This window comes from Dermacentor albipictus, chromosome 6 (genome assembly GCF_038994185.2).
Source record: "Dermacentor albipictus isolate Rhodes 1998 colony chromosome 6, USDA_Dalb.pri_finalv2, whole genome shotgun sequence".
Lineage (NCBI taxonomy): Eukaryota > Metazoa > Arthropoda > Arachnida > Ixodida > Ixodidae > Dermacentor > Dermacentor albipictus.
In genome coordinates, this window is record NC_091826.1 from 107,752,489 (window position 1) to 107,768,447 (window position 15,959).

The 15,959-nt window shown below is 47.0% G+C and overlaps 1 protein-coding gene across 2 annotated transcripts in view; it reads right to left on the minus strand.

The window, feature by feature from the left end:
- Positions 1-15,959, minus strand: part of LOC135905034 (uncharacterized) — a 66,814-nt gene that overhangs the window by 47,789 nt on the left and 3,066 nt on the right. Inside the window, exon 2 of one of the 2 annotated variants that reach the window (XM_065436037.2) lies at positions 4,484-4,643. In XM_065436037.2, the coding sequence (XP_065292109.1) occupies positions 4,484-4,643 (160 nt within the window). Of the gene's footprint in view, positions 1-4,444; positions 4,644-15,959 lie in introns of both variants that reach the window. The other variant, XM_065436036.2, reaches the window with a different exon arrangement.

The following is a 15,959-nucleotide window of genomic DNA, read 5'->3' on the forward strand; positions in this document are numbered from 1 at the left end:
TACATAGCACTACTACGAGGATTTACCGTTCCTCAAGATTGATCAGGAACAGGCACATTGCAAACACTTTGGCCATCAAACCATTCTACAGCCTTGTAAAATCACTTTGCGGCAAAACGCACTACACAACAAACAAAAAAGTTTCAACGCGATTCGACCTCTAGTTGGCGTAATGGCAAAACAACAATAATTCATTCTGATAGGCCCGCCGCGTCTTAAGCGATGGCGTTTGCGTCTTCAACCAGAGGCGCAGCGTCTCAACTACAGTATATCAAAGCGCTTGCCAGGAGGGAAGAACGCCAGAACACTGCCCTTACCATCGGTACCACCGTTACCAATACCCCCGGTACCGATTCAGTCTTCGGAATTGCCGCATATTTAGGTTCCAATATATTCAGGATGGGCCCACGATACAGTCCAGAAGCATAAAGGATACGGAGTAAAGCAGAAAAGGGGGTGACTCGCCAACACATTGTCCTTAAAAACCAACCAAAATTAGTCATATGCATGATGCGCGCTTCCCATGCTTAGACATGGGAAAATCCTTTATGACATAGTCGCACGATGAAAACATGTCTTTCTACGCGTATTTGGTTGTGTATATGCACAGCTGGAAGTTCTATCACACCACCTAAACAGCACGCGCGAAAGCGTTGCTTTGCCTTTGTCACACGCGACGAGCGTGTCAGTCGTGAGTCCCATGTCAGTCGTACGTCGCAACATACCAACAAATTTGGTTCGTTATAGCATTGCCTCAGAGATTAGGTGGCGCGTGCAGTCAGCGCGCACCACCCGATTCTGGATGCGATGCTTCAGAGTACAGACTGAATACTCGACTACCACGGTGGCGCGTCCTGGCGTACAATATTCGAGCTTCCCACAATAACGCAAGCAGTGGCGTCACTATCACCGTGTGGAACTGGCACAATCATCATCCATCATGAACGACGCTTAGGGACGGGATGTTTTGCGAAAGCGAGTCCAGTTCAGTAAGAGTCTACCTAGTGGGCTGTACATTTCGGCTGCTGCTGATTGGCTAAGGCCGCTTGACTCCCCCTCGCTTGTACAGCAGCCAGTGGCGTAGCTAGGTCGTCTGGCACCCGGGGCCGATAGCTCTTCTGTCACCCCCCCGCCCCCGGTTGTAGTCGAAGAAGGCGAGGATATCGACAATTTTCGGGAGTCTTCAGACGTATATGACACCCCCCCCCCCCCTGCTGACCCCGTGCACCCGGGGCCCATGGCCCCCCGGCCCCCCCTGTTGCTACGCCACTGTCAGCAGCATCGAATTAGCAGCTACCGATATGGTCAGTCCAGTAGGTGGACTCTTACAAAATACCCCCACCCCCCCTTCCTGAACTCGTCGTAGCAGTGTCACAGCTACGAGCTGATGCGGCAAGCGCTTCTCGCGCTGTTAGGAATGGCCGTACGGGGTGGCAACGTGCCAGCTTTCAGCCCGCTGCACGTGTTCCAAGCCCCCCAGACGAGGCGCCTTCCGAGAACTGCGGATGACCGGCTGCCACGTGGCGCGCGGTCAGCTCTGGAATGTGGTACGCCACCGCGCCACCCGGGACGGAGCACAGTTTTACGAAGCCCTCGGTCGACGACACCGCAAGCTATGCTGTACCGAGAGTTCCACAAAGCCCTCTGACGTCGACTCCGGAGCCTTTGTGTGTGGGCTCGAACTTGTGTGCATTAGTGTGTGTGGGCCAAACGGCGGGGCGTTGGCAAGTTTACAATGATTGGACGAACATTCCCGACCACTCGTGCTCCGTCCACGCCGAACGATGACGTCAAGCGGAGAGCTTATAAGCAGCGTTTGCCGGCTGCTAGAGTGTGCTCGTGTCGTGCTCGTCGTTGGGAGCTGAGTGTTCGTTGTTATGCTCAAAATGTAGTAGTGAGCTATGTGCTCGAATGCTGTTTGCTGAATGTTAATCTTGCGGGCTCCATATGGGAGTCGCGCTAGACTGCCGATGTATGTCTTGTCTTAAAATATGTTAATATGTAAATAAATCCTGTTCACCGAATTCATCTCTACGACCTTCAACTCCTTCAAATGGTGGCAGCGGCGAGGTAGTCCGACGACTCCTACATCAGCTTGACAGCCGTAGGATCGTCCGACGAATCTAATAGCGCGTATGACATGCGTAAACCATACGATATAACATTGCGAGCACGGAAGCATGATAATAGACCGTTTTTGCTTAGCGTACCGCCATGGGGCGTGAGTAGGCAAGCCAGTTGCGTTATTATTTCTGGTTCATTAGCTCAGGGGTTTTGGCATTTTGACGGTAGCGGCTGTGGTGCCATTCGTGGTTGGGTTACCGCTTCTTGTGCAGCGTTATTTGCGTGCACATATCTTTTACACCTTGCTTGCCTGATTTCCTTTATTTTTCCATGGAGACGCGCTCTTCGACACGCAAGGCATGTCTCGGGAGACGACGAAGAGCAACCCGGAGACTCGACTGTGGCGGGAGCTGGAGCTGGTGAAGCCGGTGCGCGACAAGACGCGATGGTCTCGTCGCCGTTGGGCCAGATCGTCGCGCTGTGCCACACTTTTAACGGCTCGGCTCGCAAACATGGCCGCCGCCACGCGCACGGGTCATGAGCGCGCGCAGCCCGTGGCACTTTCTCAGCTGATGTTGGAGGCCACAGTGTTTAGCGACTACGACGCCGGGAAACCTGCCATTGAGTTTCTTGACCTGGCCCTTTACAGGACAGTTTCGAGTGTCTCGCAAACGAAAACTCGCAAAGCGCACTGAGGTGTCTCGCGTAGCACACTTAGGCATCAAATACGCTAAATCAAGACAAAGTTTCGCGCAGTTGTCCGCATCGCTACATATAAAGAATGCGCAACTGAATCTCTTCTGATGAAGAACCTAATCGCGAATGCAGCTCCCTTGCGGACAGCGTACGCAGCAGCTGCACACGCTGTCTACAGTTCTCGAATATCGTCGGCGCCTTCGTGCCCCGAATAAATTGGTTAGTCGGTCTCTTCGTTTTCTTGCGCATTATTTTGTCGGCAAATATCAATATGTTATGCAGCGCATGACACCGAGGTGAAGAAATGAGAGTTCGGCGAATTTCTAAGAATTCCTGGCTGGCCTAACAGCTCGACGACAATAAATGAGGTAGGCAAGACGACTGAACGCTTAATGCAGATGCGTGCGCTATGGATTTTTCTGCTTTCACGCTTCGGGTATAGCTTTTTTGAGGATTCAGAGATGTAACTTGCATTGAGTTGATGATTTAGTGCTTTGAAGGCGCACGAGCCGTGGTTTGTGCTGCTTTCACCTGTTACTTTGTAACGGCGCTTAAAGGGGCGTTTTCTTTTTCCTCTATAATAAGCCGCAACTTACAGTTATTGGCTGTCCAGTTTTCTTCAGCCAGAGTCTTTCTTAAGCTTTGTCCGAAAGGCGAAGCATCGATTACGATAGCAAATTACTTGATAGCTGTGCGAAGTAGAGATAGTAGTTTTAGTGGCCGAATCAGCTTGTAAACAATCACCAAGTTAACAATGATAAAAGCTGTAAACGCGACTGAACAAGGACGTAGGAAGAAACAGACACACAGAGACAGCGCTGTCTTTGTGTGCAGTTCTTTCTACGTCCCTTTTCTAACTAGCCCGCCAATGTGTTTTAACTGCATTTACAAGCACGGTATCACGCGCGCACAGGTAAACATGAACACATCTCGCTCGATGAGCGCAGGAACTCGCTGTCAAAATGCTGGGGTGGTATTCTGCAAGAGTCCACCTAGTGGACGCGTCCACTAGGTAGTATCTTACAGAATACCTCCCCTGGCGTGAGGAATCTCGGCAGCAGCAAGCGAATTTACCTTCTTTCATCTCCCGCTTCAACGCGAACGAAACGTCGAAAGGACAGCACATACGAAGCTACCGGCACAACGCGCACTCTGCAACAATCGCAGATTGCTTCGAAGATTAAGCCTTGCCCGCGTCGCAGATTGCTTTCAAGACACACGAGCGTCGGCAACGCATCGCTACAGCGACCGCCAATCGCGTGCCCAACGCCGTAGTAGACGCCGCGGTTGTCTCCACTCTGTACGGAACGGTGGGCGACGAGGACATCGAGGCACCCCAGCAGCCGTCCCTAGAACGCCCCTTCTCCCTCGCCTGACCCGCTGCCTCGTGCGCGACAGGTGAGGGCACGCTTCCCGACAGCGTTTCTCGCTCGCGCACGCGAGAGCCAACAGCGTTCACCGGCTCACCCTGGCACGCTTTCACTCGCACATACAGCGTACGGCGCGCGGCGACGGTGTTATGGCTTTTGGAGTTTATACGAAACCTCACGGTGACGCCGACGGCAGAAATGCGCCTGGAGTGTCCATGCGATTGCTGTCGCAATGAAGCCATTCCTGAAGCTCTCGCTCAATGCACCACTAATTAATATCGTCCGCTGCTCGAGTGTTAATCACATATCCTTACAGATTCTTGGTCGAACACTGGCGTCGGTATTATGCTCACAGATGGTTCCAATAAGCATGCTGGAAGCGCGGCTGCAGGGATAACAGCAGATCCATTTGTCGGGGTCGGCATAGCAGCCGTGTCGTCTATTTTGTCCTTGGCCTTTCTTCTGCTCTTCTGTGACTTGAGCTTGAGCGCATCCGTGCTACTAAAGGAAGACCTGCATGGAGCCAAAAATAACACCTTAGCAGCAAATGCTTATACCTATAAGTTTTCTTTCTTTCCGCGAGTAATACCTGAGTGGAGTCGCCTGGGAGTACCCTATTTAACGCACATTCGGTAGTACTGTTCCTATATGCAGGGCGATCCGCCGTGGTTGATGAGTAGCTATGCTGTTGGGCTTCTATAAGCACGAGGTCGCGGTATCGAATCCCCGCTATGGCGGCCGCATTTCAATGGGGGCGAAATGCAAAAACACGCGCTTATTTAAATTTATACGCACGGTAAAGAACACCAGGTGGTCGAAATTATACCCTAGTCCCCCACTCCGGCGTGCCTCATAATCAAATCTCGGTTTCGGCATGTAAAACCCCATATAATTAAATAATTATATGAAACGTGTCCCAGATATCATGCACCAAGATTTAAAAATATGTAAATGCCACGTAGATGGATAGAACCAAGGTAATGTTTGCCGTCGCTTGGAAATATTCAAATTAAATTTTGCATTCCGCCTAATTACATAATTAGTCTTAATTAAGAACTTCTCAAATATTTGAATCCTAGATGAATAGTGACAGTGATATAATCGTAGAGCAACATGAAAAACTACCGATACAGCTTTATGTTGCTCAGTACCTTCTTCATAATTGTTTTTCCGAGCGTGAAAGAAGCCCGCGATTACCTTAACATTGCCTCGAGCAGCCAGTCACGCCGCAATTTTGTATGTATTCGAGGGCTTCTTTCACTCTAGGAAAGACACTTTTGTGTTGAAGGTATTGAGCAAGAGAAAACTGCATCGGTAATTTTTCATGTCCTCTACAATTTGCTCATTGACCCTTCTCATCTAATTATAGTATTTGAGAAGTTGGCTATTAAGACTAATTGAGTAATTAGACAGAATGCAAAAAATAATCTGAATATCTTCAAGCGACGACAAACAACATTACCTTGGTTATGTCCAGCTACGTGGCATTTGCATATTTCTGATACTTCGTGCATGAAAGTTGGGACACCCTGTATAGACTCTTACTTGAGATGCCCGCCATATAATGGCCCAGAAGAAAGGAAACGGAGGGGCCCTATTTTTATTAGTCATATCACGGGAAGGCGACAAGCACTGACACCACGGATAGCATAAGAGAAATTGCTGGTAGTTCTTCATTGAATTAAATGATCTGACTAATAAAAATTGGGCCCCGCGCTTTCCTTTCTTCTTGTTCATTACATAGCGGGAGCCTCGAATCCGGCACATGACTCCAGGTAGCATGCGTGGGTTTATTGACCAGTTACGTTCACCGAACAAAATGTTCACGTAGACGTGATGCCTGTTCCAAATGCGTCACCAAGCCCGTGAGCGGTGGCGCTGGCTAACACTCCCATGGTTAGTTTTAGAAGATATACATAAATACCTCAGATAGGAGATAGGAAAGCAGTGCCGCGGCCGCCTAATTGGTAGGAGCATCCCACGCGTAGTGCATAAGACGTGGTTCGTATCCCACCTGCGGCCAGCTGCTTTTTCATCCACTTTCATATCTATTTATTTATCAATTATTTAGCTCAATTAGGAATTGCAAGTCATTTTCGCTGTGCTATCCTTAGTGTCGTTGTTTATTGGCTTCTTATGATATGACTAATAAAATTCGGACCCCTCAGTTTCCTGTCTTCTCGTTCATATATGTATGTACACACACACACACACACACACACACACACACACACACACACGTAGAGCAACTATATATAGCATCACTATATATATATATATATATATATATATATATATATATATATATATATATATAGTGTGTGCGTGCGTGTGTAGTGGTAATGTATGTTCCGCGCTTTCGTTGCCAACTGCACCATTCTTACGTATTGATAATCGCACTTTTCCTTTAATCTCTCCACTCATTGCTTTCGTTACGGTAATATATATTTTCTTACTGAGATGTGGTGGTCATCCTCGGATCTTCTTATGGTCTGCAGTATATGGTCAAGAAAAAATAACAATATTGCTCTGACGTTGGCTAACAATGATAACAAAGTAGTAAACTAATTCGTCATTGTTTCGTTACCATACATAGTTGTACCCGCCGTGATGCCCGGCAGTGGAGTTCAGTTACCGAGCGCTATAGGCCATGGGTTTAAAATTCCGGGTCAAGGCGGCCACATTTCGATAGAGACAGATGCGATAACGCTGGCATACTTAGATTTAGGTGCACATAAGAAAACGCCAAGAGGAGAAAATTTGCAAAAAAAATTGTTTCCAGCTAGTAGAAAGTATTGACATGGAAAGAAAGGGAGGCGACACACGATACCTTCAGTCCACGTCAGGTTTCCTTTCTTTTTGTTTCTTTCTTTTGCAGAAAAACGTTCTTGCCATGTTCAGCCAACGAGCTGGCGGAAACACTGTATACCCAAGGGAGAAACAATGATGCCTAGCCATTCGTCGCGTAGTGCCACTCATGTTTATTATTAACCTAGGGAGTGTAAGCGAGCGCTAATCAAGACCATCAGTGGCGCTGGCCAACACATCCAGGGATAATACACGAATAACAGTGGAAGTTGATGGGAGGACAGTCGACGCGGTTGCACAATGGTAACGCACCCCACGGGTAACGTGGAAGGTTTGGGTTCGCCTCCCACCAGTAATAGGCCATATGTCGGGCCTCTTTTAATTTTTAATATTTGTACGTTTTAGTTATGAAGATAAAGTAATTGCCGCTCTGCTACCTTTGGCTTCGTTTTCTACCTAGCTAATATGGTTGTAGTGACCCAAAAGATTGTACCACTCGGCAGTCGTTGTGCTTCTCCCTTTTTCCAGTCTCCTGACGTTAAATCCCGTGGTTTAGGTTAATTGACATCAAAACTACACCGGCACTGCCGTGAATTTTTATCACGTATTAACAATCCGTTTGAATGATTGCATGACATAGGATTTTCTTTCGTTTTAAGTAATTGCAAAAAAAGGCTTAGTTCGAGTTTCGCGCATTGAGCTTATACTGCCAACTTACCTGAACAGGAGCTGGTCTTATTATGTAAAAAAATAATCGTTTAAAGAAAAAAAGTGTATTAAAGCACACCTGGACAAGAAAGCCGCAACGTTTACATAGGCCTGACCGAGAGCTCCGTATGCCTCAGCGCTTTGTTGTTTTTCGCTTGCGCAGTAGGGGCAGCAGAACGTAAAGCTGTTCCGTACTGTTGTACAAAAAGGTCAAAACAGCACAAAAAAGGGTGACACACAAAGAATGAAAAACACGCACCATTCTGCCATGTTGTATTCTGTATTGATTTATAGTTTCGTACATCAAATTTTACGTAGCCGCCGTTGCAAGCACGGCTGGTGACACGCAAGTTTATCACAGCCCAATCAAACGCTCTCCTAGTTTATCGCAGGTGACCTTTGGTGCCAAAGCGAATATTATTGTATGCCACGACAATCTTTTCTTATCTAATTCGCTGACAAGACGTGAGGAGCGCGCAGAAGAGAGGGTTCCGGTGGCGTCATGCTAGTGCTGTGAAAGTAGGTAACCGGGTGAGAAGAGTTTTGCGGGCATCTCCGATTGGTCCGATTCCCCTGGCTCGTAGTAGCCGGTAGCTCCTCGAAGATCGCGGCGCTGTGCAATGGTGCCTTAAAAATACCACTTAAACGGATGTTCTCTGAAGATATATTTGACAGAGCAATGTCGATACATGCAGGAAGGGCTCGGCAAGGTTACGTCATGCATTTATTTTTTTACACGAAAAAAAATCGATTCTCGCCGGCAGCTCCGAGTGGCCAGCGCCGGAGTGATCACTGTACATCCATCTTCTATTTTTTTTTCGGAACGTCATGCCACCTTTAGATTCTGGCTATTGAAAAAAAAATGTTTTGTTTGGTATATTATGCACCTTTAGTGCGTAGACGTGACGTTGAAGCACTTAGTTACCGCGGTTTTGTGACGTCGCGTGACAAAGAGGTGAACCAGGCGTTGCCCGAAAACATTTTCACCAATCGCGAGAGGCTTATGGCAACAAAGGCGTAGAATCTGAAATAAATGTTTTCCTTTTTTTTCGATCTAATCATGCAAAATGCTTGGGTACACTTCTGTATCCGGGTTGAATCTGCAGTTGTCACCAAGCACCCGTAATCACGGGATCTGTCAACTCACGTTACTTCCTTTTATGTCCAACTTGCTCAATCGCAATTAACTTGTTCACCCGGCTGCTGGCCTGGTGGCAGCAAAACCCAGCCGACATGTCGATGGCGTTCGCGCTGCTACCGTCCCGAAGACCATGGTTGCATCACATTACCCTCGGATTGCGTGGGAAACTTGGAAAAAACGAGTTGCTCTTGTTTCTCGCTCCTATACGCAATCGAAGAAGCAGCCAAGAGACGTTCAAGCAAGAAGTTGCTAGCTACCATAGGCGCATATGCTCGGAAGTGAGACAGTAGCTTCATGTTCGAGGAAGCGAAGGACAGAAATGACGTTGAACATTTGATTAAGAAATTTGAGGACCATTACAAGCCCGCAACAAAATTAAAATTCTAAGAATTTCGTTTGGGTTCAACGAACCAAAAGATAGGCGAGACGCTTAACGAGAGGCTACAGAACTGCGTGTGTTAGCGAACAACTGTGTATTTGGAGGCCTTGAATGGCGCATGACGCGTAGCCGAAAAGATTTGTGAACTCAAGACAAGAGCCCGCAGGAAAGACTGATCGGGGAAACACGACGCAAGGTCGATCCAAATAGGTAGCGAAGCTTCGGGTGAAAAGTGGTTCAGAACAAATTTTCCTCGACATCAGCAAGGGGGGTTATGGGAGCAGCAATTGAAGCGCGACTATGTTGGGAGGGAACAAACATAGCGAAAGAAAACAATGCGTTTTTAATTAAAGCGAGACAAAGTTAGGATCATTGAAAAAAATTAAAGCTCCTGATCAATTTTACAGATGCATGACAAGTAAAGGAATGGCCAGTTTATTGATTTTATTATTATCAATAAATATCTTTTTCCAGGGCCTATCGTTGTCGCCGCTATCGCTTGCAATGCAATGCGGCTCCTGAAGAGTTTAGAAAGGAGCGCTGTAAATTTCACCTGTTACAATATGCCCCCTCACATGTTGTCCTCTTGTTTTTTGACGTTTGTTTAATTTGGTGCCGCGGGTACCTTCATCGCTTCTAAACCTGTTCAGTCAAGAGTAGTTAGTTACGACTGCCAGATAATTGTTTGATTTAGTTGTTTTCGCGCAAATGCGCTGACCGACGGGCTTGGCGTCCAAAGCTTTCGTCGCCCTCCAAAGAAATTATGTTCTGTGTAGGGATGTGATCTCGACCTCACACGGCTGGCCTTTTCCTGCATCGCTTTCGGCGCTGTAAGCTCGAAACACCAAGTGGAATGGCGGGGCATTTGAATATACTTCTCTGGGCAGGCCACGAAAACAAATCTCGCGCCTTTAAGAACCAAATGACGTCACTTCAGTTTTTAACAGATATGGCGATGCGTTATTTTTACTTCCACCGGAAGTGTTTCCTCGTCCCACAGATGGCGCTAAGCCCCATAAACCACCGATTAACCACCACGTTTCGAACGTATGGGCTTCTGTGGAAGCATCGCTACCATGTATATTTACCTTGCGCGACGTACGAAAAGAAACTCGACATTTGCGACGCGAAAGGGCGAGGCAAAGAGCATTTCCATAATATAAGTGAAGCTACGAACTCTAGTGAAGGCACCGTTGCGAATGCGGTAGCAACAAAAAAAGCGTTTGCTATAAATGTGGGTGTCATATGCACCGCAGTGACCAGTTCCCAGCAAAAGGAAAGACATGCCGGAAATGCGGAAGGCTGAATTGCTTCGCTCGAGCGTGCAAGTCGTCTAAGTTTCCGCGCAGCGTTAACCAACAAATGCGAGAGTTACGAATCGAAGACGACGAATCCCTTTACAAACACTGACTGTCGGTGCAATAACCACACATCACTGGAGCGTGACGGTCTACAATGAAGGCGATCCCACAACGTGCAAATTACGTCAACTGTTGTGTCACATCAACAAACGACATTGCAGAGCTGCCAGAAAAGCCTCAATAAGCCAGCAATGTCAAGTTCATAGCATTTTTAAGCACAGGACAGCCAGGCATGCGAAAGTTCAATTGAGGCTCTCGGCAAGTGACAGAACCAAGGAAATTTTTTTTTCTTGTCGACCGCAACATCCCTGCCACTTTACGCGGTGCAGGAGTTGAAGTCTTTGGGTAGAGGGGTGTATTCTATAAGTGTCCACATAGTGGACACGTCCATTTTATCGGCTGCTACATTTCTGATTGGCTGGGCAGGGGTAGGCAGGCGCACCCAGCCATTCAACACCTCTGTAGTAGACAAAATGGAGGTGTCCACTGAGTGGACACCTTGAGAATACCCCCCGGCTTCACATATCGTATGCAAAACATGCAGCATGAACTGTACCCGCCAGTGCAGCCTTTTGCAGACGTCTTCAAGCCGCTCGGGCTGCTAGCAGACTGAGTATGAGATGAAGCTGAAGGCAGACTTAGTGGGCGTCGTCGTACCAGCGAGAAGAGTTCTTGTGGCTCTTCATGGCAAGGTCACGGCTCAGCTACAGCGTATGCAAGGACAAAGCGTCATAACAGAGGCAACACAGCCTACAGAGTGGTTTAGCCATATGGTGATGTTAAGAAGGACAAGAAGAGCGGGCACGGAAAGGCTACCAGCATACCTGCAAAATGCTTGCTCGTTTGACGCAGGTGCTATCGGCTTACTCATGCATGGCGTTACCCCTCGCAGATGAGTCACAAACATCGAATGGCCTGCCATCCATGTGCTGTTCGGCCGATTATTCCCACAACCAGCGCTGCCCTGCACATCCATTAGGAGGCTGTGGTTCCCTACCCTACAGCATTTGTTCAGCGTGACCCATCGCCAGCAACATCAAGCTTCCGCCAGCCTTTGCATCTGACACTCTCGACGAGCTTCGCCAGTGGCCATGGAAAGGCGGCCAGCATGCGATCGTACCAAATGTTTATTCTTCTGAGGCTGGTTGGTCCTCATGCCTCTTTATACTGCAAACGCACAAGCAATATCACTTTTCTGCTTATTCCATGTCCAAGTGTGCTTTTTTTTGTATTGTCCGTCAATATCTACATGTATTTCAAATCTTATTTATTAAGTCGTAACGTCAAATTAAACCCCGGGACCCCTATGCTCGATCCTAAGGCAACCAGTAGAGTGACCTGCTGTCTTTGTAGAAAACGCTAACCAAAAAATTGGACAAAAGTCATGCTGATATCAAATAACAGATTGATGAAGTTAAAGAAATTTAGAGAAATCTACTGAAAAAATTCAGTCGATAGAAGGATCGAGTCAATTTAAAAACTTACAGAGCATGAACTTGCCACGAAAGTATCCACTGTCATGCGCACTGAAACAGCTGCCCTTTCTAGTCGATTCGATGATTTTGAAGACAGGTCACGGCACGAGAATTTGACTTTTCACGGTTTTCTGACAAACAGTCCGAGTCATGGGCCAATGCAGAAGAAAGAGTACGTAAGCTCCTATCGTCCACCCTAAACATGCAGCTGATGAAACGATTGTTCGTTCACGTAGGTTGGGTAAGTACGTGCCAAATAAGTGCCACCCAATTATTGTGAAATTTTTAAGCGCTAAGGTCAAAGAGGCATTTTTCAGCACGCAAGAAATTAAAACAAACCCGCGTAGCTATAATGAGGATTTCTGCCCTGCTAAACGGACATCCCTCAAAAGGCTGCTGGAATTTGCAAACACCCCCGGAGAACAGTCTTCAATTTGCCACAACAGGTTGTTTTTGAAGAACAGGTCCCATATGGATGCCGTCAACCAACAGCGTGTTCGATACATCTTCGAACAGTGGTTCACCTGTTGCACAGATCCATAACACGTTCGTACCTGCTGCAAGTAACACTCGTTCGTCAGAGCTATCAACTACACCAAATAGTTCATCTAGTGATGCTAATTTCCTTTTTTCCAATGCTCGGAGTGTTGTCAACAAGCCTGATGACAATTCTGATCTAATTCACAAGTGTAGTAGTGATGTAGTTATATCTATCTATCTATCTATCTATCTATCTATCTATCTATCTATCTATCTATCTATCTATCTATCTATCTATCTATCTATCTATCTATCTATCTATCTATCTATCTATCTATCTATCTATCTATCTATCTATCTATCTAACTATCTATCTATCTATATATATATAGCACAAGTATGTATATACAAGTCACATGTATATATCACAAGTCATATATATATATATATATATATATATATATATATATATATATATATATATCACTGCGTCGTCGACATACTGTCATAGTGATTTATTCGTTGCGATGCCGTGGTCACTATAGCGTGGGATCGTTCCATCGTCTCGATTCCAGCTCCGTCATGTGATTCTCGTCATACAGTCGTCGTGCCGCCATTTTCATCACAGAGTCATCGTCACATGGTCCTCGTCACGCCATCATCGTCGTGCGCTTGTCACCAGGCCACCGTCGCCACGCTGTTGTCGCACCGCCGCCATCATTTCTGAAATGCCATCCAATTGTTGTCATGCCGTGGTCGTCATATCACCTTCGTGATTCCGTCTCATATTTTATCCATTCCCTTATAATGGTGATATCACCAATTATTCGTGATTATGCCACCGTCGCTATAGCATTGTAATTGCGTTTGTGGTTATTTATCGTCCTTACTTCAATATCATCCCATCGTCGTCATGACTTCTGTTGCGATCGGCCTGCAGGGGTACCAACCTGCAAAATTTTCCCAACCCCGCTGCCGCTGCGGGGGTGACGATTTTCGGAGAAGCGACCTTGGAACCCTTCCGAGCCCGCTGCGACGACTCGCTTTGTAAAGACAATGCGCCGCCTGAACAGCCCCTTGGTGCCGGCATGTCTAGCGAAGTTTGTTGGACCGTGTATTGTTGGTCGGTTCGCAGTCGCCTTCATGGTACTTAAACTCCTGGAAGGGAATGTTTTGCGGTGCTTTCCACGGGGCCTAGAAGTCGTCACAGTCAATGGACAGACGCGGCGGCTACTGACTGCGGGCCAGCTCTGGGATGAAGAGGCGTCTGCATGGGTCAAGACCCCTGTCTACAAGAACCCTCTCACCTCGGTGGGTTCCGTGAATCCAAAGTGCGGAAGTGAGTGTGTGAACCCTCGCCCTCAAAGGTGGGTCGACAGTGATGACTTTGGACGCTCCCATTGATCTAAAGTTGAACGGCCATCTTCCCTCACCTAGGGATCTAGGGAGGGCAAAGTGTTTTTAAACAGCCGCTTTCCGCCTGCTCAGTGTGCATTCTCTTTCAGTCATGCTAGACTGATAAACTGTAACGTTTTCCACCATTCATGTAGATATTGTAAATAAATCTCATAACACTCGTTCTCGATGAGAACAAGCCCCTTCCTTCAACAATGTCCTTCGCGGGGATGAGTCCGACGACGGCATGAACCAGCTAACATCTATTTCATGCCCGAACCCAACTCTTACACTTCATCCTCGTACTGGTTTCGCCGTTCTATCGACGTCATTCCTTCATAAGTTCATCGTCATCACTGCATGAGCCATCGGCGTAGGTCCTCGCCTTACCGTCGTTAGCTAAACCTTGGCGAAGGATGGTCATATGAAAACGGGTCAATCACGGAGACCATGTATGTCGCATATAGCCGGAGAACCTAAAATCACAGGAGGACCACTACAGATTTTGAATAAAAGTGTCGTAGGCAATACCGTGTGTCGCTACGTGGACACTACATAGTGCGAATGCTAAACGCTTTAACTTCGATAGTCATTTTAAGATGGCTTCTGCCGGAATTCTTTCGTCTTCGCGATACTAAGAGACTCTGGTCAACATTGTTGCCTGGTTATTAGAATTTCCAATTCGTAGAGGCGATCTTAAGCTTGAAACGAGCAACCCGACGGTCGATGGGTAGCGCTGTGAGTCCGACAGCGGCCCCGGCATCAACAAGGGCAAGCGCATTGGGATGGTTGGGAGCGGCGGCGAAAGGCAAACTTCAAGAATTGCTAGACATCCCAAAGTCGAATCAACATGACGAAGAGTTTGCAAGGTATTATCATTGCAATCTAGCTTAAGACATTGAAGAATGGTTGTATGCGACACCCGGGGAGGGGGGGGGGCGCAAAAATCAGTAGACGGTCTTCAGGTATCCAAGCTATCCTACGTGTAGCAACCACAAGTGGAATCAATGACAGAAGTTTGGGTACAACTGGTTACAATGGGTTGAACAGAACCGGGCAGGGCCGGGTCGACCTTGTCGGAATCGTTCAGTCCCGGGCCCGATTCGTGACAGGTTTACAATTGCCCGCCCAAGCTCGGGCGGGCCATAGCATGGCACTTTTGGGATTGGGCCTGGCCCGGGTCTGAAAAGCCGGCCTGTGCAGAGTTCGACCGCCATACCGGCTGTCTACATAGAAAAGACCATATATATATATCACACAAAGCACTTGGCAAACTATTAGGCAATTTAAACATTGACTTATATAACATAAGAACTTTGCGTAATAACAATATACCTCACAATTCGAACCTAAAATCATGATCATTTCATTTATTTCCTCCGTATGGAAGCTGACTACGATATCGTTAGCAGATGGCAACTACGTAATATGGGCAATAGACAACGCAAGTTTTTTTCTTGTTGTGATTTTAGATGACAACTTGAAATTTAACAATCACGCTCAACCTATGTTACAGAATGTTTCCTCTGCTATTCGCGTAATCATTGAAGTTCGCGGTCACTTTCAATCGCACATTATCGCTATATTTTGCCTATGTTCATTACCATCTGTCGTACCGTGTACCATCATGTGGAAATATTCACTCTACTTAAGAGAAAAATCATAAATGCCTTCAAAATAAAACATTGGGGCTTTCCATGCAAGCTCATTCCACGTCGCTTTCTTATGCGACAGCATTACTTCGCTGATTGTGCGACTCCGCCGTTATCAGAAAGTCGTGGCAGAAACGCCGTCGCAGAAAAACCGTACTTAAATACGTCATCTTGACGTAACTAGACAGAAAAGTTGGACATCGTGAATTGGGTCCTGTGGCCCGGCGCCACTGCTACCGCTCCGTAGCCTCGCGCGCTAATCACTGCGCTATCGTTGCAAAAGGCGAGAGTGACGAATATGTTCGAGGCTGATGACGACATAAATTAATGGTGTCCCCTGCAAAACATGGCCGTGACAAATAGTCTCCTAACCTGCTTCAGTTACTCAGGCAATGTATAGATGATTTTCATTCTAGCATTTTTCTATATA